The 19,625-nt window shown below is 39.1% G+C and overlaps 4 protein-coding genes across 7 annotated transcripts; 3 read left to right on the top strand and 1 right to left on the bottom strand.

Annotated features, from left to right (window-relative positions):
• The first annotated feature begins 81 nt into the window (after positions 1–81).
• Positions 82–2,635, top strand: uqcc4 (ubiquinol-cytochrome c reductase complex assembly factor 4). 2 transcript variants are annotated; one of them, XM_030163556.1, is made up of 2 exons: positions 82–296; positions 1,063–2,635. In XM_030163556.1, the coding sequence occupies exons 1-2, from the start codon at positions 205–207 to the stop codon at positions 1,400–1,402; spliced, it is 432 nt and encodes a 143-aa protein (XP_030019416.1). In that variant the 5' UTR covers positions 82–204; the 3' UTR covers positions 1,403–2,635. The 2 variants fall into 2 exon arrangements, with proteins under 2 accessions (XP_030019416.1, XP_030019415.1); XM_030163555.1 differs by having other exon boundaries at positions 1,060–2,635.
• Positions 2,636–2,973: 338 nt separating this feature from the next.
• Positions 2,974–4,752, bottom strand: h3f3d (H3 histone, family 3D). The gene is made up of 4 exons (XM_030163557.1): positions 4,701–4,752; positions 3,802–3,934; positions 3,505–3,658; positions 2,974–3,423 (listed from the first exon to the last, which is right to left on the bottom strand). Exons 2-4 carry the CDS (start codon positions 3,927–3,929, stop codon positions 3,295–3,297), a joined length of 411 nt encoding a protein of 136 aa, XP_030019417.1. The 5' UTR covers positions 3,930–3,934; positions 4,701–4,752; the 3' UTR covers positions 2,974–3,294.
• Positions 4,753–5,001: 249 nt separating this feature from the next.
• Positions 5,002–8,054, top strand: c19h8orf33 (chromosome 19 C8orf33 homolog). Of its 3 annotated transcripts, none has more exons than XM_030163548.1 (6): positions 5,002–5,304; positions 5,447–5,504; positions 5,645–6,090; positions 6,168–6,258; positions 7,414–7,560; positions 7,650–8,054. In XM_030163548.1, exons 2-6 carry the CDS (start codon positions 5,477–5,479, stop codon positions 7,841–7,843), a joined length of 906 nt encoding a protein of 301 aa, XP_030019408.1. In that variant the 5' UTR covers positions 5,002–5,304; positions 5,447–5,476; the 3' UTR covers positions 7,844–8,054. The 3 variants fall into 3 exon arrangements, with proteins under 3 accessions (XP_030019408.1, XP_030019406.1, XP_030019407.1); XM_030163547.1 differs by having other exon boundaries at positions 5,288–5,347; positions 5,444–5,504; XM_030163546.1 differs by having other exon boundaries at positions 5,004–5,504.
• A 1,771-nt stretch (positions 8,055–9,825) lies between these two features.
• On the top strand, positions 9,826–19,282 carry anks3 (ankyrin repeat and sterile alpha motif domain containing 3). The gene is made up of 16 exons (XM_030121851.1): positions 9,826–9,925; positions 11,715–11,908; positions 12,517–12,715; positions 12,932–13,053; positions 13,135–13,216; positions 15,498–15,615; positions 15,724–15,873; positions 15,993–16,118; positions 16,538–16,653; positions 16,788–16,952; positions 17,029–17,153; positions 17,269–17,410; positions 17,495–17,768; positions 18,299–18,367; positions 18,454–18,545; positions 18,629–19,282. Exons 2-15 carry the CDS (start codon positions 11,742–11,744, stop codon positions 18,534–18,536), a joined length of 1,938 nt encoding a protein of 645 aa, XP_029977711.1. The 5' UTR covers positions 9,826–9,925; positions 11,715–11,741; the 3' UTR covers positions 18,537–18,545; positions 18,629–19,282.
• The last annotated feature ends 343 nt before the right edge of the window (positions 19,283–19,625 follow it).

The raw sequence follows: 19,625 nt of genomic DNA, 5'->3' as shown, positions 1-19,625 counted from the left end.
AACTGTAAATTAACTTATTATTATTTTATCTTCGTTTTGGTCCTAGCGGAACCATCCAAACAACCACTAGCAGCTGCTGCATCGGAAGGATATTAAGGTTGCACAGCAATGTGTTACATGACCTAACCAGAGAGCGTTTGATAATGAAAAACTGGAGTTTCTCCGACCTTACGTCTCGTAACCTAAGATGACCAGTTGTCCACGATGTCTGCAACAATGGGACGAGTTTTCAATAGTTTGAGGCGAGTCGCTTTGAATACGGGGGAATTATTTCATAACACCACGACGACCGTGAGGTGAGGATGTGAATGAATGTGTGGAAATACTGTCACTGGTCGGATAATGTAACAACGTAATGTCTCTAATATAGATTTAGTTTATTGGAAAGGTTTTATGTTTGAAGTAATAGGTTCGTTTCAGTATAAGTTGCTTATACGTGTGAAATATAATGAATACGAAACCACCCTGTTAAGTTTACACTGCGTTCTACTGACCTCTACAGTAGAGTCAGGGATTTATGTGGAAAAGGTTGTACGGATTTTCTTTGTATAAATGAATATTTTAAGTAGCATGACTCCAGTTAAGTTATTCAGCGTTTTTTGTCAAAGAAAATATCGTCACTCTGAGAAAGAATTGTAGCATGACAACGTAAAAATAACTGCTCAACGTGAAAACATGTCATTTGAGTAGGTCTAATGCTGGGCTTCAGCCAAAACTGATACCATGGATTCAGTTCGAGTTCCTAATCACTACTCAGTTTTCCATTCTAACAAAAACATAATTACATAAAAGTCCTGTGCAAATATGTTTTCACCTAAATAGCATTTTTATGCAGTCTCATATTAAAATTATCTAATAATATGACAACTTGTAATTGTCTGTAATAAAATCCTATTATATAATGTATGTCACATACACTAACACTGATGATCCACTCCTTTGGTGTAAAATTTGGTGTCAAACAAGGCATTTTTCATGGTATTCAAGCAATCGCTGTATAATATAGTACTTAAGGTCATCACTCAGTCTTAGACCTAACTGAACTCTTTCCTTTGCCAGCAGACTGAGCAGTGTCCGTCCCCTCGCCATGAGCTCTCAGATGCAGGTCAGTTCCAAGAAACCCAACGATGAGAACGTGAGCAGGCCCATCAAGTTCTCCACCAGTAAAGCCAGTCATAAGACCTGGAAAGTTGACCGTACCATGGGGAGTCATCACCAGCAGCCCTGGTGGAAAGTCTTGTCCATCAGCCTCTTAGGCGTCAGCTTCGTGCTGTGGTGTGCATTGAGAGGACAGACAGGCGTTGATGAACAGCTCAATAAGTCGCTCTATGAGCATTTACCAAGCCTGGCATCAGATGATGATGATGAAGAAGAGGAGACTGTCCAAAATCAATCTAATTAGCTAATGGACTTAATGTGTATACATATATATATATTGCAGCGATTATTTATCAGGTGTTTCTACTGTTGTGTGCAGAGATTAACTGGTTTATCAGGAGCTTGATGAAATGCCATCCAATGCTACAGGAAATGAATTAGCAGAAACATTAATTTTACATTTCAGTTGTAATGTTTCATTTTGATGGAGAGCATGGGGATTAAAATGTCTTGAGTAGTCACTGTTTCTGAAACCTTATGTTGATATATTTCACATTCTCAAACAGGTTCTTGTGTAGTCAAGCAGTGATATGTGTATAATTGTGTAGCCCATGAAGTGGTATTGCAGTTCAGAACTTGAACCATTTGAAGAGATGGCTGTAAGTAAGGTGTTAAGGTTGCAGAATTCATGTGCACTGGGGCTGCTACTTCTGACTGTTTCAAAAGTCAGCTAGCCATTGACTACTGTAACTACTATTTGGCTAGTTAGGTTATAAACTGAATGGTGGTGCAGGGGCTAGCACTTGTGCCTCACAACAAGGTCTTGGGTTTGATTCCAACACCAGTTCACGGGGGTGAGCATATTCTCTCTGTGTTGGTGTGGGTTCCCTCTGGCTTCCTCCCACCATTCAAAGACATGCACTAATGTAGGTTCATCTGAATTGCCCATAGGTGTGAATGTGAGTCATTGGTTGTTTGTTTCTACTTATCAGCCCTGTGATGAACTGGCGACATGTTCAGGGTTAACCCCACCCAACATTTAACATCTGATGCACAATCAGAATAGCAAAACAAAACTTTTTTAAACAGTTATTCAGCTCTGTATTCAAATTTGCAACATTACTACTACTTTCTCCCCCTTAAAAAGCACATTTGTGCCTAATAGTTTGAGTACTAAAGAGTTGCAACCAGCAACAAATATTTTTCCTTCAAAAGTGGACATCATCAATGACCTATAAATTAAGTTAGTTGACCAATTTTGCAATTGACCATTTGTTAACCAGCCCTAATGTGCACCAATTAAACACTATGCAACTCGGCAGGTTTAGGTGCAAACCACCCTATCTTAAACTTGATTAAAAATTGATTCACATTTCCTATTCTCAGCATTTAATAGGCTCACAATGAACGTACTTTTTGACATCCTTTCTGTAGCTCAGAAGAATGAAGTGCTTTATTTAAAAAAAAAAAAATTCTGCAAAATTCATTCCTGTGCCAAAGGTGTGTTTACAAAGTTTTAAAAGTACAAACATTTAAGTGTAATAAATCATGGTATTTTGTGCAAAATAAACTGAAAAGTGCCCTTTCATCTAAGAAAAACTAGCCATTAAATGAACCAAAATTAGCTACTCAAACTCATTTTGAATAGAAATTCTTAAAATATTACCAGTGATGAAACAAGATGATTGACAATTCTGTGAATGCATTTATTGTTTTATATTTCAACATTAATTCTTTTTGCATTCAGTTCATGACTTATTTAATGTTTGTTTTCCCCATAAAACTTCAAGTAACCCACTTCTCCTGCTGTTACTGATGTTTGTCAACTTTTACCATGTGTTGTTTTAAAAAAAAAAAAAAACATTTGCTCAACAGTTTGAGGTAGCGGAAAGTTTATTTACAGCACGACAAGTAGTCCTATGACATGCACACACAGGATTATGGTACAGAGTCTAAGATAGTTCAAACCTGAGAGGCAGTTGAACAGTTTGTTCAGAATTTACAGATGAAGCTCTATTCTACAGAGAATGACAGGGAGAAAGTGAAATGAGCTGGAGACCAAGTTAAAAAACAAAAACATGCCCGAATCTACAAATCATAAAGTGGTACACATGCTGGTATAGTTCAAGATGTAGAAAACAACCCCAGTCAGTCCCACCCCCACCACCCCCCTCTAAAAAGATAAAATCCAATCATTTATGCCCGCTCTCCCCTAATTCGCCTGGCCAGCTGAATGTCCTTGGGCATGATGGTAACCCTCTTTGCGTGAATTGCACACAGGTTGGTGTCCTCAAAAAGTCCAACCAAGTAAGCTTCACTGGCTTCCTACATTGGAGAAAAGAGTTACAATTAACCTCTGAAGACAATGACCGAATAAAAAAAGTGTAAAGGTATTAGACAACTTACCTGCAAGGCGCCAATAGCTGCACTCTGGAAACGCAGATCAGTCTTAAAGTCCTGAGCAATTTCTCTGACAAGACGCTGGAAAGGCAGCTTCCTGATGAGCAGCTCAGTAGACTTCTGGTACCGACGGATCTCACGAAGAGCAACAGTACCAGGCCTAGAAGAACACAGGACTCCTTTAACAACCTTAATATTTATCATTTGTTATTTGATTACAGCTATGCAATTCTGAAGGATCGCACCCAAAGGCTACCTCTCATTGCTCTATTAGCCCCTGCTAATAGACTTCAGACTCTTTACCTGTATCTGTGGGGTTTCTTCACTCCACCGGTAGAGGGCGCACTTTTCCTGGCGGCCTTGGTAGCCAGCTGCTTCCTAGGCGCCTTTCCTCCGGTGGATTTACGAGCGGTCTGCTTGGTACGAGCCATAATTTACCTGCAGGTCCGAATTAAACACAGTAAATACAATAACGAATTAAATACATCACTATCATGTGCTCCGTATAATTCCCATGACATCTATTAGGCCGAATCATAACCTCAATGAGTCAATTTGAGTGTTATTACTGCCGTTCAAATGTTGATGCACATCTGCGTCTCATGATATGAACTCTGGTCTTTTATCCTCCAATACCACCGACGGTAATGGCCGGAATGCTAGACTCAAGAGGCAAATGGTTCATGGTCACTGGAGCACCTCTCATTGCCTACTGGGTATAACGCATCTCGACAAAAGGAAAGTTTCAATTCATGGACTACAGACCACAAGCATATTTAACGCATTGCCACCATTAAGGTGGAGGAGACACACACGTCTCTATGCTTGTCGTTACCGAGCCGATTTAAAGCTAGCATGGACGGTTGCAAAATGGCGCCAGCTAGCAAACATTATCACCAAGCTTACCGCTTTACCACTAATACGGTTGGCTTCATAATTCAATGTCTAAACAGAATATCTAAATCCACACAGTAATAGGTATTTTATAGCCAACAATTTTCTTTCAAAATCGCCTTAAGTTTTGTTAGCATTTAGCCACCGGCTATAGCGCGCGCGCGCAATGTTTTGTTGTCAACTGAATGCCCATTACTTCAACAATATTTAACGATATTTAACATGAAAGTCTGTGTACAATATTCGGGCAACAACGAGAACCACAAACGAATAAAATAAGATAACAACAGTAGAGTGTCTAAAATTACCTTTTGTATTTGTTTCTCGGGAGTGTCACGTCTCTCCGTAAGCGTGGGTCAACTATTTTGACCGAGCACAGCCGGAGGAATTTATAGCCTGAGAGGAGCAGCGAGTCAAGTCCCACCTCCGCACCTCCATGATTGGTTCTGATGCAAACCAATGGTGAACTGTGATTGGTAGAAGCAATAAAAAAAGACTAAATCCCTCCCGTGAATTTGAAGCACGGAGGAAATTCCCTACATTTCACGAGTGGACCTGGCTCTATGGTCCAAAGAAACAGGAAACTGTCTGATTCTGTTTTAATAAATCTGATCCAGACAATAAATAGTTTACACCGTTGTACCTTTTTCAGTTCCTATCAAGTCGCATTTATGTCCATACAGTAGCCTCCATTATTTAGATTTAGTACTGTTATCCTTTTTTGAAAAGAATCTTCATTTGCTTAATTTATTATTAAAGTCGGTATCACTTTCTTATTTCTTTCCTATTCTCTGTATAAGTACATCATGCATCCAGGAACTGAGCCAAAGGAAAAACTAACGAATTCTGCTCCGAACGGAACGATAAGTGGGGAAACGTAACCAGCCGGAATTATCTCCAGTGACACAGGTGGTAAGTGTTTCAACAACATGATCTCGTGCTAACCAAGAAAAAATAAGATATAGAAAATAGGTATATTTTAGTTCTTCACTGAGTATGTCTGTATGTACGAAGTGTTGAGGTGAATATTCAAGTAGTATATGCGCCTTTTCAGCTAAAAACCTGCAACTCTGGAGGAAACGGCATGACCGAGCAAAGGCTCCTGGTTATAGGTAAACTCTAAATTTATTACAAGTCGTCCTCAGTAGACGTGTGAGGCATGAACAGGTTTTTTTTTTTATGTGTTTTGTTCCATAATTTCCTTATGTACTTGTGTGTATGTATTTATGTGTGTGTTTTTTATTAAAAATAGATATTGAACCAAAGTCAAGCAGCTCCACTCCTGTTGAGAAAAAAACTGCAAAACCCTTCTGGACTTGTAGTGACAACACCTTCAGATTCAACTTCCTCCCTGATAACTCCCCAGCATTTCAAGGGACACCCACTCCACTGGACAGGACTGAGCCCACAACCAGCCAGATATCATTCATCCAACAGACTTCTCCATTTGCCTTCAATTTCCAAATCCCTCCAGTCCCACCACAAGAAGAAGACATGGACATAACACAGACTCCAGATGCCACTTCTCCAAGCAGCGAACAGTGCACCAAAAAGGAGAACCCACCCCAAACTTCAGCAGCTTCCAAATCCAAGAAGAAGAAGAAGAAATCTGGAAAGAAACAACCCTCGGATAGTGCAGAGGCACAGCAGGAGCCCAGCTCAACAGAGGGGAGAGAGGGAAGTGAAGAGACAGAGCTGGTCAGTGTGGAACATTGGTTTGAAGTGACCACAGCCAGTGTCATTTGATTCATAAATCTGATATGTGTGTCTTTCAGAGTGCAGAGGAGCAGCTGAATCGACAATTGGACTGGTGCATAGAACAGCTGGAACTGGGACTTAAGTCCCAGAAAGGCACACCGAAGCAGAGTAAGTGTGATGTTTCACCTTGAAACACATCTGTCCACATCGGACTCAAATCTATCAACACTGAAATCAGAAAGTTTTCTTCCCTACTGTGTATTATCCAAGAGTGTGCATGTATGTGTGGATTGGGGGGGGGGGGTTATGTGTAGGTATGGATGTGTATGATGTATTTGTTTTTAAGCACCTTGCAAGAGTAGCATCTCATGATTTTGTTTTATAGATTTACTTATTGTACAATGGCAATAAAGGCAATCTTGAATCTTATAATCATAATTGTTCCAGTAAATTTTATTGAGTTGTAGAATTTTGTATTTGAACTGATAGAGCTGAAAAGCATTCCAGATTAGAGTTTGTCTAAAATGTGATCATTTTATCACAAATGTATATCAGTTTCTGTTTTGGTATTGGGAGAGGGTTTCTGCCCATAGGTAGCAAAAAATGTTGGAAAAGGAGCGCGTCTTGGATTTAAAAAAAGGGGTGTTTTATTTGAGGTTCTTTTTGGATTGAGACATATATGCACTCAGGTCACAACACAACAATGAACTCTAAGGAACTCTGTTTTAGAATATTAGTATTAATATTTTCATAAGTCAGTGCCTTGGAATTCATTGTTGTTGACTGAAGTCACAGTGAAGTTTTGACCTTTTGGATGTACAATGTCATCCCATAATTATTCTGTCCTGTTACATGTATGTGTTAATCGTTCTTCATAAGTGGTGTGTTGGTGTCTTGGCCAAAAACATGTTTAATGCAGTCATGGCATTTGGTTTTGGTTCATCCTTGAGTATAAATGAAGATTTTTGGCTTTCGTTAGATATGTTTTCACATAATGTTGACCAGCAGACAAACCTATGAATACAGTCAGAAAATAACCTCATGTGTCTCATTCAAGATTTACTATCTGTGAAATAAATTGTGCAGGAAACATTTGCAAAGCATTTTGATGTCTGCTTTAAGCTGCTATAGATCCAGACATGTACTTGTATCACATTAACACCCTAATATTGTTTTAATGGAATAGTTTGTACCAGGTGTAAACACAAATATCCACATCCAGATGTCATTGTCTTCTTGATGTATCCAAATAGAGATTGAAAAGAAGCCCCTTGAGTATGAAATATAACACCTATTGAATCCTTTCATATGTGTCTCTGAAAGAGGAGGAAGCATCTCGGGCCTTAAAGACTTTACGCAGCTCCAAAGCTCCTCTGGTTAAGAAACGGCAGGTGATGAGAGCCATGACTGGAGACTACAGGACAAAAATGGAAGAAGAGAAGATGAAACAGTTCAAACTCATTCAGAGCGGTGAGATGATGTAGCAGTTTAGGCTTTGAATAATGCACAGTGCAGTTTGAATCGTGTTAGTTAAGAGATTTCTCCATTTCCCCATACAGAAATGGCATCAGCGCAGGTCAAAGCAGTGTCCGAGTCTCCAAAGAAGTCTGTTTTCCACCGGAAAGCTGAAGTCAAAACAGAGACATCAGAAAATAAAGCTGGGAATTCACACCTAAAAACAACAACTCAGGAGGGAACAGAAGGTTTTGTTTTTACACCATCAAATGAGGAGTTCCGATTCAATTTTCTTTGATTTGTCTCTGGAAAAAATGTAACAAAAAACAAGGCCTTCTCCTTTTGGTCAGTGTGGTCTGAGCTGTGAGCAGGACTTTTTTTTTTTTGATCATATAATTATAAAAGGACGTTTTTAAGGAGCTGCACTGGACAAGATGGAGAAAGAAGGATGACATGCCAACTGTTTGTACCATATTTTGAAATAAAGCACCTTTTATTTTTCTCTGTTACATTTCTATTAATAGGGAAAATATATTAGTGTTTTTGATGTAGAGTCACCAACGATATTTTCACAACATAATATAATGTGGGTTTAATGCTGTTTTCTACATTAGCAGCAACTACCTTAAACTCAGTCAATTCATCCATATTTTATGTTTCTGACAATTTGTTGAGCTCTTGTGCATATTTTGAAGGAAAAAAAGTTTATAAAATATTTGTTATTTGGGTCTTTACCTCATGACTTAATCCAGTTTTATAATGTTCAGCCCATTTTGCTTAGTGAGTGATTTCTTTCTTTATTTTTTAAATGTTTATACGTCCATGCTGTTCTCCTGTATGCAATATTTCAAGAACACTTTGCGTTTGTTTTTTCAAATTTCTAAAATTTAATTTGGGGTGAAGAATGACTGATAAGATTCATTTCCTTACAATTATGTCTGCAGCCATAATTTAATACTTATTAGACTAATTATCACTTAAGATTAAAATAATAAAGTGAAAAAACAATTCATCACCAAAAGGTCAAATTCACCACAAGTATTAGTGTGACTTTTTCCCCTGGCCGCCATCAAGCACCATAATTCAGTCACAGAAGGGGACATTGTGGTAATATTTAATATATGAAACCTATTAACACACTTACCTTTGAGCAGCATCCCACCTTTACCATTACCACTTTAACTGATAGAATCAAATATTTCTACATAGTTATACTTTTTGCCCTATAATTTTCACATTGTTTTATGTGTTGCCTCAAGGGATGAAACTATTTAGTATTTTAATTATCTGACACTTGAAGTAAACATTTTATCTTAATGCTGTTTATATATTTTGTGTTTATACCTGCAGTATCTTGATATTAAGATTGAAAAATGCAGCAGTGGCCTAGGATTTTGCACAGTTCTTTGCATCAGAAAATCTTTTTTAAAACCAGAGTGGGCAAACATTACTGTATGAATTTGAGTCAGACTGCAGATGACAGAGCAGGGGGTTATCTGCAGCAGGGGTCTCAAACATGTGGCCCAGGGGCCAAATGTGGCCTGCCAAAGGTTCCAATCCGGCCCATGAGATGAATTTGCAAAGTGCAAAAATTCCTCAGTCAAGGCTGTCGAACTTATTTTAGTTCAGGTTCCTCACACAGACCAATATGATATCAAGTAAAATAATAGCATAATAACCTACAAAAAATAATAACTCCATATTTTCTTCTCGGTTTGATGTGAAAAAAGTTATACGCTATGCCTGTAAATAATGGCAACTTAAATTTTTTGTCTATGTTTTAGTGCAAAAAATAACATTAAATTTTGAAAATATTTACTATCCTGTAACAATAAAATGTGAATAACCTGAATAAATATGAACAACCTGAAATGTCTAAAGAAAATTGAGCACAATTTTAACAATTTTCTGCCTATTACTAAGTGTTTAGTGTCTTTGTAGATCCGATCCATAATGCACATGTATAAATGAAGTTGAGGTATAATAGTGTTAAAATTGCACTTATTTTTCTTTAGAAATTTCATTTTTTTCAGGTTATTTACATTTTTTTGTTTGGATAGCTTATAAAAGTAAACAGCCTACTTTCATAATTTAATGTACTAAATATAATTTTTTTGCACTAAAACAGAGACAAAAATTTGGAGTTGTCATTATCTATAGGTTATTATGCTATGATTTTACTGGTCCGGCCCACTTGAGATCACATCGGGCTGAATGTGGCCCCTGAAAGAAAATGAGTTTGAGACCCCTGATCTACAGTATTGTGGATTAAACATTTTCAACAGGAAAGGGCAGGGCACGGTGCAACACGGACACGTTTGAGTGTGACACTCAAAATAAAAAAGTTTCACCCGCTGAGAAAACAAAGTACCTGCTGCCTGTAAGTTGTAACTCCGTGACATTTGTCCACCTTGTACACTGTTTATTTGTGTATGTTGTCGTTTTAAAGACGGATACGTCCACCTTAATGAATTAAATTTTGAGTCGTTGAAAAGTTTACACTGGGCTGACGATGTCCGGCTAAGCTAACATGAAGCTAACTAAAGTTGGAAACCAAGTGAAAACCAGATACCTGATGGAAGTATAAAATAACACCAGCTTCAAAGTAACTGTAAGGTAAACTTAGTGTTATTTGATCTTGTTTTTGTGGTTATTAAAAACCATATCCTGTTAACACGCTTGTAAAGATGAGACCTCGTAGTGGTTTTGAGTTTATTTATTTATTTAGGGGAAATGAAGTTGACATAGTGGAGCAGGATAAATCACCAGCTGCTTCATGAATTTTCAGCAAATGCTAATCAACGCCTGTTAAAATTAGGTTTTATGCACACAGAAAATGTAAACTATCTGTCACTAAATTGTAGTTCTCCACAGATACAAATGTGTTATAAAATAGCCAAAATAGCTGCTACTTTAGTGTCCTTGAGGCAAGTCCTTCACTTTTTGTCATCCACGTGTTTATATCTGTAATTAAATGGATTTCAGTTTACATTTTTCAATAGTTCACTATGTTCTCTCTCTGGCACTGTCTTTTCTGGATATACAGTACTGTGCAAAAGTCTTTGATGACTTTTGTCTTTGTTATTTTTGCAGGGTTAGAATGAGCATTCATGTCTATTTCTCATTCTCTTTTCTTCACATACAAGAAGAAAATACAGAAAACATGTGCACAGCCTTAAAAGATAAAAAAAAAAAAACACTGACCTAAAAAAGGTTCTAAAGGTTAAAGTCACAATTTAGTGTGACTCCTGACCCCATGACAAGAGGCAGAACATACAGATCTGACATGTGTTGAATGAAACCTGGTATAAAATATGAGAAAATTAATGCAATAAATCTAATATTGTCTGAACAGAAGGGTTAAAGACATGTAAAGAGTAAAGTCACTCTAAATACTACCACTTTGGTTTATAGAAGGTACCCCCCCCCCCCTTAAATATTTCCTTTTATTGCTGTACATACTTCACATGTATTTAGATTGTATCATAATTCTAAGACTGATAAATGCATGTGTGGTCATTATTAACTTTACTAACCCTACAAATATAATGTTGGTCTTGGACATCTGTGGAAAGAAGTTGTGGAGCTAACCTGCTGATACATTTGAAAACAAGGCAAATCCGGTATTATTACATAAAAATTCAGGTCTTTAATTTCTGCCAGTCAAATATCCAGAGGCAGTCTGCTTAAAAATAGAAGATGGCCTCGTATGTATGGTATAAACGAGGAACATTTAAAAGAAAAAGCAGTGGAAAATTTTAGAGATTTGACAGGAATGCAAGTGAAAGAATGCTTCCAGTCTATGGAGAAACACAGTTGTTTAAAGCAAGTACAATAACTTTTCAGAAATAGATTCTATTTCCTCTGGATGTGACAGGTTTTTGGTCTGTTATTTTCTGAGCCTGACTGTGTAATTATGTGAAGTTTAAGATTTTGATGCTTGAACCCAAGCTGTCATACAACATGAAAAATGAGTGATCACAGAGTGTATGTCTGAGGGGTTGTAGTACTTGTTGTAGAGTCATATTAATCAACAGGTTATTTAGAAAATGTGATTGTCATCTAAATAGACATGGTAGCGTGATGGTTCACATTAGTGTCAAATGACTTTTTCAGGTTGAGTAACACTTCACATGACATCACCTGCTTATTATTGTTGAATGTTTTAGGTGTGAGGAGGCGCAAAGAGGTGGAAGATGTCTGAGCTGAGTGATGAGGCCAGTGAGTCGGAGCAGCTGGGTGCCAGTCTCTCCATGTGGCTCGGTGACTCGTTGGTGCGACCAGAGGAGCTAGATGTCCCTTTAGACCTGCACACCGCCTGCTCCATTGGCCAGTACGACGTGGTGGCAGAATGTATCAAAAAGTGGGTGTTTAGGTTCAAACAGTATCATTAGATTAGGTTTGTCTCCATTGGGGTTAGCGCTACAGCTATCAATTATTTTCTTCAATTTGATTAAATGATTGTTACCTCCACCAAGGAGGTTATGTTTTTGCCGGCGTTGGTTTGTCTGTCTGTCTGTCTGTATGCAAGATAAATCAAAAAATTATGGATGGATTTGGATGAAAATTTCAGGAAATGCTGATACTGGCACAAGGAACAAATGATTAAATTTTGGTGGTGATCGGGAGGGGGGCACTGATCTGCCTTGGCGGAGGTCTGCGCTCTCCGAGTGCTCTTCTAGTTTGAATAGGTGAAAAAAATATTAAAAATGTGAAAAATACATGTTTGAAAATGACAACTTGCACTTTATTCAAGAGCCAGGTGAAATAATAACCACAAAAAGCATAAAAGTAAAATGATATTAAAAACATCTATATAGAAATAACAACAGTATAAAAGTATATATAACTAGAAAAGCACTCAGAGAGCACAGACCTCTGCCAAGGCAGATCAGTTATCAGATCTTTTAATCGATTTGAGTTGATGGTTTCAGCTTTAGTTATGATTGCTCTATATGTGTATCTACTCAGACGTGAGGTGGATTTGGACGGCAAAAATTTTGGAAGATGGACCCCACTTATGTATGCAGCTTACATCGGCCATGACAACATTGTTAATCTCCTGCTGGAGGCCGGTGTGAATGTAAATGCTACCACTGCTAAAGGACTCACCCCTTTGATGCTGGCAGCAAGCTGTGGAAATGAAAGTATTGCATACTTTCTGCTTCAGGTACAAAGTGACCCATGACTGTTCATTTGAATTTTTGTAACCTTTATTTAGTCTCAGAGTATATTCAGAGAAAGGTCTCATTTGCAACATAACCTAAAAAAAACGTTTTGTTGGTGCAACTCAGGTCAGAGGATTTATCCAATTATTGAGATAATGTTTTTAAGTCGTGTTCTTAAGTTTTCTGTTGTATGAAAGGCCTTTTTTTTTCCCTTAAAGCAAGGTGCCGAGTTGGAGGTGAAGGACTCTCGAGGCTGGACCGCTCTGTTCCACTGCACAAGCACAGGACACCAACAGATGGTCAAGTTCCTGCTGGATAACAACGCCGATGCTAATGTGAAGTGAGTGTGTTTATTCTTCCTTCCATCACAGCGGAATTCATTCAAAAGTGTCTCATCAGTTTTCTTCTTCTTCTTCCACAGGGAGCCCGGCTCTGGTTTCACTCCACTGATGGAGGCTGCTGCTTCTGGACATGAAATCATCGTTCAGTACCTACTCGATCATGTAAGTAGGTTTCCCCCCACATAGTCTAGAGCCACTTTTACACAGAGATCCTGGAAAAAAGGTGAGTTGGTGATCCCACCTTTTTGCCACCATTGACTGATTTCCACAGCCAAGCCAAAAGAGTAACAGAGGTGAGATAGGCTGGATTTTTACACAGCCGACCTGCGTTCCAGAATCAAAGGGGTGGTGACACAGCACAGCGAATGTGTGACGTATAACTTGCACATCGGAAATACCCAGAGCATAGTGGTGTTGCGAACCTCTCCAGAGTTACCGTTCCACAAATGTTAGCATGGATAGAGTCTTCCGCCCAAAGTGACGACAGCTTGCAGATGTTGCGGATCCCCAGTTGGACATCTTGCTGGTTATGTTGATATGTTTGTTTATTGTACACTGCCTGTGCTCATTTATAAATTCCCCCAGCACGGGGCTCGCACACGCAATACGTCACCAAAATGTCACACCTTGGTTGAGGAACAAGAGGTGTTCCTTTTACAAAGCGTTTCAAAATCATGTTTCCACCTTTATCACAGCTCTGTTACTACCTCCAGAGGTGTTACAAAGCTGTGATAAAGGTGGGAACAAATGATCCCAACATTTTGTTTTCACAGATGTCGTTCCGGAATAATGGCGAAATATTCCTGTAACAGAAGTGCTCTGGAAAAGGGGCTTAGGTGTCTGCTGCAGAGCCACATAACATGCACATCACTAATGGCTGAACATGTTACAGAAACAAAATGCTACTGGTGTGTGGACGGATACTTTGAATGTTTCCTGTTCTGGGATTGATTAGTGACTAGTGAATAACTATAACCATAACCAAGATATAGTCTAAATAATATTCAGCTGATAGGAACCATGTCTCCTTCTGCCTGTCATAGTCATATGTGAACCATAGCTCTTTAGATCTTAGTTTGTATGTGTAAAGGATGCTGTTTTCTTAAAACTACAGAATGCTGTTTTGTTCATGTTGAGCTTATTAAATACAGTATGCTAGAGAAGTGCACAGATATGTGTAAGAAGTAAGTCGCTAAGTGAATAAATACCACAATAAAATCAAGACTGCGAGGTTTCAGTTCAGCAAGGAGTGAGATGGATAATGTCCCTGGGATCAACTCGCATTAATTACAGTTGTGTTCAAACCCAAATTGAAAGTTTTAGTATAAAACTGTGTGTTTTAATGACATTTACAGTACTGTGCAGAAGGCTTAAGCCACCCTTAGCTATGTTATTTTTACACAGTTGTAATGAACATGATATTTAATTCTCAGTCTCTTTATGAAAATACAACACGAAAATATAGGAAACATATTGCACAGCATTAAAACCTCACAAAAATATAAACATGGAGATATGGCTTCTGCAGGAAACTGTCAGTATTTAGTGTGATCTCTGTTCACATGACAAACAATAAGAAACATTGGAAACGTGTTGTAAAACACTAGAAGAATTCAGTAACTCTAATAATGTCTGTGCAGAAGACTTCAACAATGTAGTGCAAAGTACAATGGAGGTTTACTCTAAATACTTGATGCTTCAGTTTTTTCCGAGTATTCTTATGTTCTATTTTTCAGTTGTGTATTGAAGTGTGTATGTACATTAGTATATCATTATACTCTTGCTAAAACAACAAACCTATTTACGGGGTTCTCACAGGGTCTTAAAAGTCTTGAATTGACAAATTTGCATTTAATACCTTAAAAAAAGTCTTTAAAAGATTTTAAATTTCATATGGTAGGTCTTTAGTTACGTTGTCATAAACTTGTTGTATTGTGTTTAAATGTGTCTGGGAAATGTCCAAACTGCAACGAAAGTAATGTTAGCTTACTCAGTTCCACCTGTTCCAACCAGACAGCTTACTGAAATTAGGAACAAAGAAAAGTAAAGCATGGGGAAGTGTCAATTTAATAATGCCTGGTTGGAGAAAAGATCATTCTCAACCTGACTGACACAAGTTTTCCTAAATTGTAGGAGTACGGCTGTGAAATAGGCTGTGAAATAGGCTGTGAAATGGACATTAAATCCTACTCTAAGTAGTCTTAGAAAAGTCTTAAATTTAACCTGTAGGAACCCTGTATTTAAGATAAAACGTTTGCACGATTCTGTATGTATTAATTTTAAATGATTTAAGCATACATTGTAATCATTTGTACATATCAGTATTGATATTTGCGATAATAACCTGAGTTTTACTTAGAACCAAAGGACAGGAAATTGGCATAATCACACATCACTAGATGGAACAATAATCAGTTTGTTTTATTTGGTTCTTTTAACACAGAAAGTTAAAGTAGATCAGCGTAATGCCAAAGGGGAGACAGCCCGTGCCTTAGCCATGTTGTACGGTTACACCAAGATCGTCAGCCTCATCGACTCACGTTCTCCAAAGATCAAACCAGGTATGTTTAAATTAAAAAAAAATAAAAAATCCAAACATCTGTTCAAAATCATGTGATGCTTCTTACTTCTTATTTTATTTGTGTTTGGTTTGTGATATACCTTATCAGGACACTTTGAAGACCTGAGCTCTTCAGAAGATTCGGACAGTGCACCCCCGAGGTTAAGGCCGAGTCGAAACCGCACTAAAGGCGTTAGTATCCATGATGGACCCCAGGCCATCGCCAAGTTCCGAGTAGGAGGCACCGGCAAACTGTGTGGTAGTGTCACAAAAGATATCTCACATTCGCTCAATCTCAGTTATTTTTATCTAAGAGTGGCCAGTCCAGATTGATTTGTAGGCGTGACCAGGCTTCTCTAATGTGGTCCTTTTCCTCAGAGCCTGCTGCTGTCCCGCCAGGCTACATGACATTCCGTGAAATCGGGGAGCAGAGTGAGGGGATCTGTTACCGTGATGTCACGTCACCCATCAATGAGCTGGATGGCCAGAGCAACAGCAGCAGAGGTGAGACGATTACACGCTTTATGTTGGGATCTACAAACTAAGTCATTGTTTTGTTGATTGAGTGTTTTGTTAAAGCTGCTTGAAAATAATGAACCCACTGTACCGTATGCAAGAAAAAAACTCAAATTAGGATCTTTAAGCATCAAGGGGGCTTCAGTGGAAAACATAAAAACACCATAAAAAGCTACCAGCAAATACCCACCATCACACAATATGTTCTGTATTCACATTTGGAGCAGCATCATAACTGAATGTGAAATATAGATATCAAAATGCCTTTATAATGCATTGAAAAAGATCTTAGTATGTCTTAAATAAGACTAACACTTTTTCAAACCTGGACAAAACCTGTTTTAGACACTTTTGAAACTTTTGACACTCATTACAGTCAATAATAAAATGTGGTGTTGCTGTTGCAGATGACAGTCCCTTCTTTGACAATGACATGCCCACCATGAGGAGCAGTAGCAGCAGCAGCGAAGGCCTGCCACATGTGATCGGCCTCAACTGGGAAGGCTCTGTGGAGAGTAATGAGGTGAACACACACACACACACACACACACACACACAGATAGAGGACAGTAATCCAGCAGTTCAGAGACCTGCTTTTTCATAACGCCACATTTGTGGAGATGTCACAGTGACACAGACGACACTTCTTTCCACCAGGACTCTGACCAGTGCAAAAGGAGCAGCTCTCGCAGAGCAAGTAAAGGTCATCACTCTAAAAGCAAGAGTCGCCATGGAAGCAGTAGTACAGCTCAGACCAGTGGAACAGGGAACTGTGGGATACGCTCACATGTTGCACCTCCACCATCCTATACTGGGCCAAAGGCATGTCAACTTTAAGCCCATTTACTCTAAAGTGTACTACAGTCTTGGCTACACCTAACATATTTTATTTACGCAGGATCTGGCAGAATTTTTGGAGCAGATTGGGTTCTCTAAGTATCTCCCCTTACTTGAAGAACAAGACATTGACCTGCGGATATTTCTCACCCTGACTGAGAATGATCTTAAAGAAATAGGAATCACGTAAGAGATGTCGGGACTTTCTTCCACATCTACCACAGCATGGTACCTCAGTATGTGAAATTTGAAAATCTGTTTAATAGGATATCAAAGTCTCTATCTGTTGCTGGTTGTGCAGATTGTTTGGACCCAAACGAAAGATGACCTCAGCTATTGCGAGGTGGCACAGCAGTGCCCGACCACCCAGTGATGCACTGGAACAGGCCTATGCTGACCAGCTCGAGGCTGAGATGCAGGAAATGGCCATTCAGCTACATAAGGTACATAAGTGCCATAAAGAAGAATTATATTTTTATATTCCTGTGCCTTTGTACTAAATTAAAAACTCCTCTATATTAATGTAGCGCTGTGAGGAAGCAGAGAGCCTACAGAGTCAAGTGTCCCAGGAGAAGGAGCTGCGAACAGTGATGGAGGGATGTCTGATGGAGGACAAAATGGCATGGAGAAGGGTCCACGCTGAGCTGGTGGAGAACCACCGGCTGGCCCAGGACATGAATGCCACACTGGCAAAGGCCAGGGCTTGTTGCACTGAACTGCTGTCCTGTCTCACCACTGAAGGGAATGGCAGCCTGGATAATGGAGTTGAAGATAAAACCAAAGGGGACACTGGTCTTAAAGGTGAGATGAAATAAGTTGCAACAACATAACCCCTCCAGGGGGCGCCAGAATCACAGGGGTGCATGTGGAATTGAAGATTGGCAAAATTAAATTTTCACTTAGAAATCTAATTAGAAGGCCACACTGTTATTACTGACAGTTTTGTCAGTTGAGCTAACAGTCAGAGCTTCACTATTTTATGAATGAAATGTCAGTTACTCGTCAGGATCAAGACAAGAAGTGAATGTAATTTCCAAAAATTACTGTAACTTCGGCTTTATTGAGGGACAGAACTTGATGAGATGTGTCATTCATGGTGAGAATCCAGCTCATGACAGAATCAACCCAAGCAAAATGAAAAGAAAACCAAGAAATTAAAAAAAAAAACAAAACACCACAAATTGATGCTAATTTTCACCAATAAATCACTAGTGTTTTGGTGTGTGTGGGGGTTGGCAGGGGTTCAGCTTTTATTAGATACAAGCATGTGGAGCCTCTACTGAATACCATTTAGGAACCATTGCTTTAAGTGATGTCATTTTTTATTCCAGCTGGAGAGAGTCTGACATGTTCCACGGTCGAGTTAATGAAGAAGCTGGATTCCTATGAAGAAGAGCTGGGTAAGACATTGTCTGTGAAGCAGTCCAACTGCTAATGTGTCACCATTAAGTCAATCTAATGTTGATGCCTGATTGTGTCATAACAGCAGGGACTCTGCAGACTGTGCTGCAGAGCCTGAGGCGACTGAGTGCTCCAGAGAAAGTCTCCGATAGTTGGGAACGGCCTTAACCTTTCCAGGTCAGGACTTTTAACAAATTTCAGTTATTGGACAGAAATACTGGAAAAAAACATATCTAACAAATCTGTTTTTGCCTTCAAAGGGGCTTTTGTCAGTGTTCGACGAAGGGTGAATTAACCACCCTAAACAATCTCAGTGAAATGGGAAAAGGCCACAGACAAGGCCAGCCCTGCTGGACCAAAACGGCTGAAGAGGTGAAGCAGCTGAGGAACAGCTCCACCTCCGGGTTTGGCAGACCAACCGGAGCTCGCCAGATGTGGACAAGGCCAGGGGCAACAGCAGCTACTGCCTGAAAATGACAAGCAAGCAGGAAGGTCATGGAACCCTCACATGCTTGTGCATACTGGACTCCTGGAGGTGCATTATGAAAATGCAAAGAGGAGAATGGATGTATAGGTCCTCTGTTTTGGATCAGAGGCTGTCATACTGTGAAATGTTTTGACCATACTGTACTCTAGTTGTGTGTGAAATGAGGTTTAAATCCTGCTCAAGCCACTAGAAGAGCTACATTTGTTCAGAGTAGTGTAGTAGCCTGCTTATCCTCTGCAGAGCTGTACTTTAAAACATGAACTATATCTTGTTTGTATGCTGTTGACAGGTGATTGAAAATGATGTCCTGCTGAATGCATTTTGACTTGAGTGATGTCTGAAATCTGCACCATGCATTATGAAGATCTGTTCAAATCTGACATTCACACATGTAGATGCAGTCGTTAATAAAACAGAAGTGATCTGATGTTGGGGATTTGACCCAGTTTTTGGTATTTTATTTTCATCTACACAGATCAAGTGGTGCACTGTAGTTGTTTAAATGGGGCATTTATGAATTATCCAAGTCTGTCTATCCCTGAGCACCACTGAACTTGGCAGCTATTGATTCCCACATGCCCCAGGATCTGGCAAGATGCTTGATTTATTGGTGTAGTCTATATTTAGTCTGCCAACACTACAGGGGTCTTCTGAGCCTCTGGTCAGGGTTTCCCCTCTGATTGTTAGGATGTCCTCATATAGTACATGTGAAAATCTCCCATTGTTCTCACAGCCTTGGCTTAATTGATGCGATGACAGTTGCTGCTCTG

This window comes from Sphaeramia orbicularis, chromosome 19 (assembly GCF_902148855.1).
Source record: "Sphaeramia orbicularis chromosome 19, fSphaOr1.1, whole genome shotgun sequence".
In the NCBI taxonomy this organism is placed as follows: Eukaryota; Metazoa; Chordata; class Actinopteri; order Kurtiformes; family Apogonidae; genus Sphaeramia; species Sphaeramia orbicularis.
This window is presented reverse-complemented; position numbering and strand designations above follow the sequence as displayed.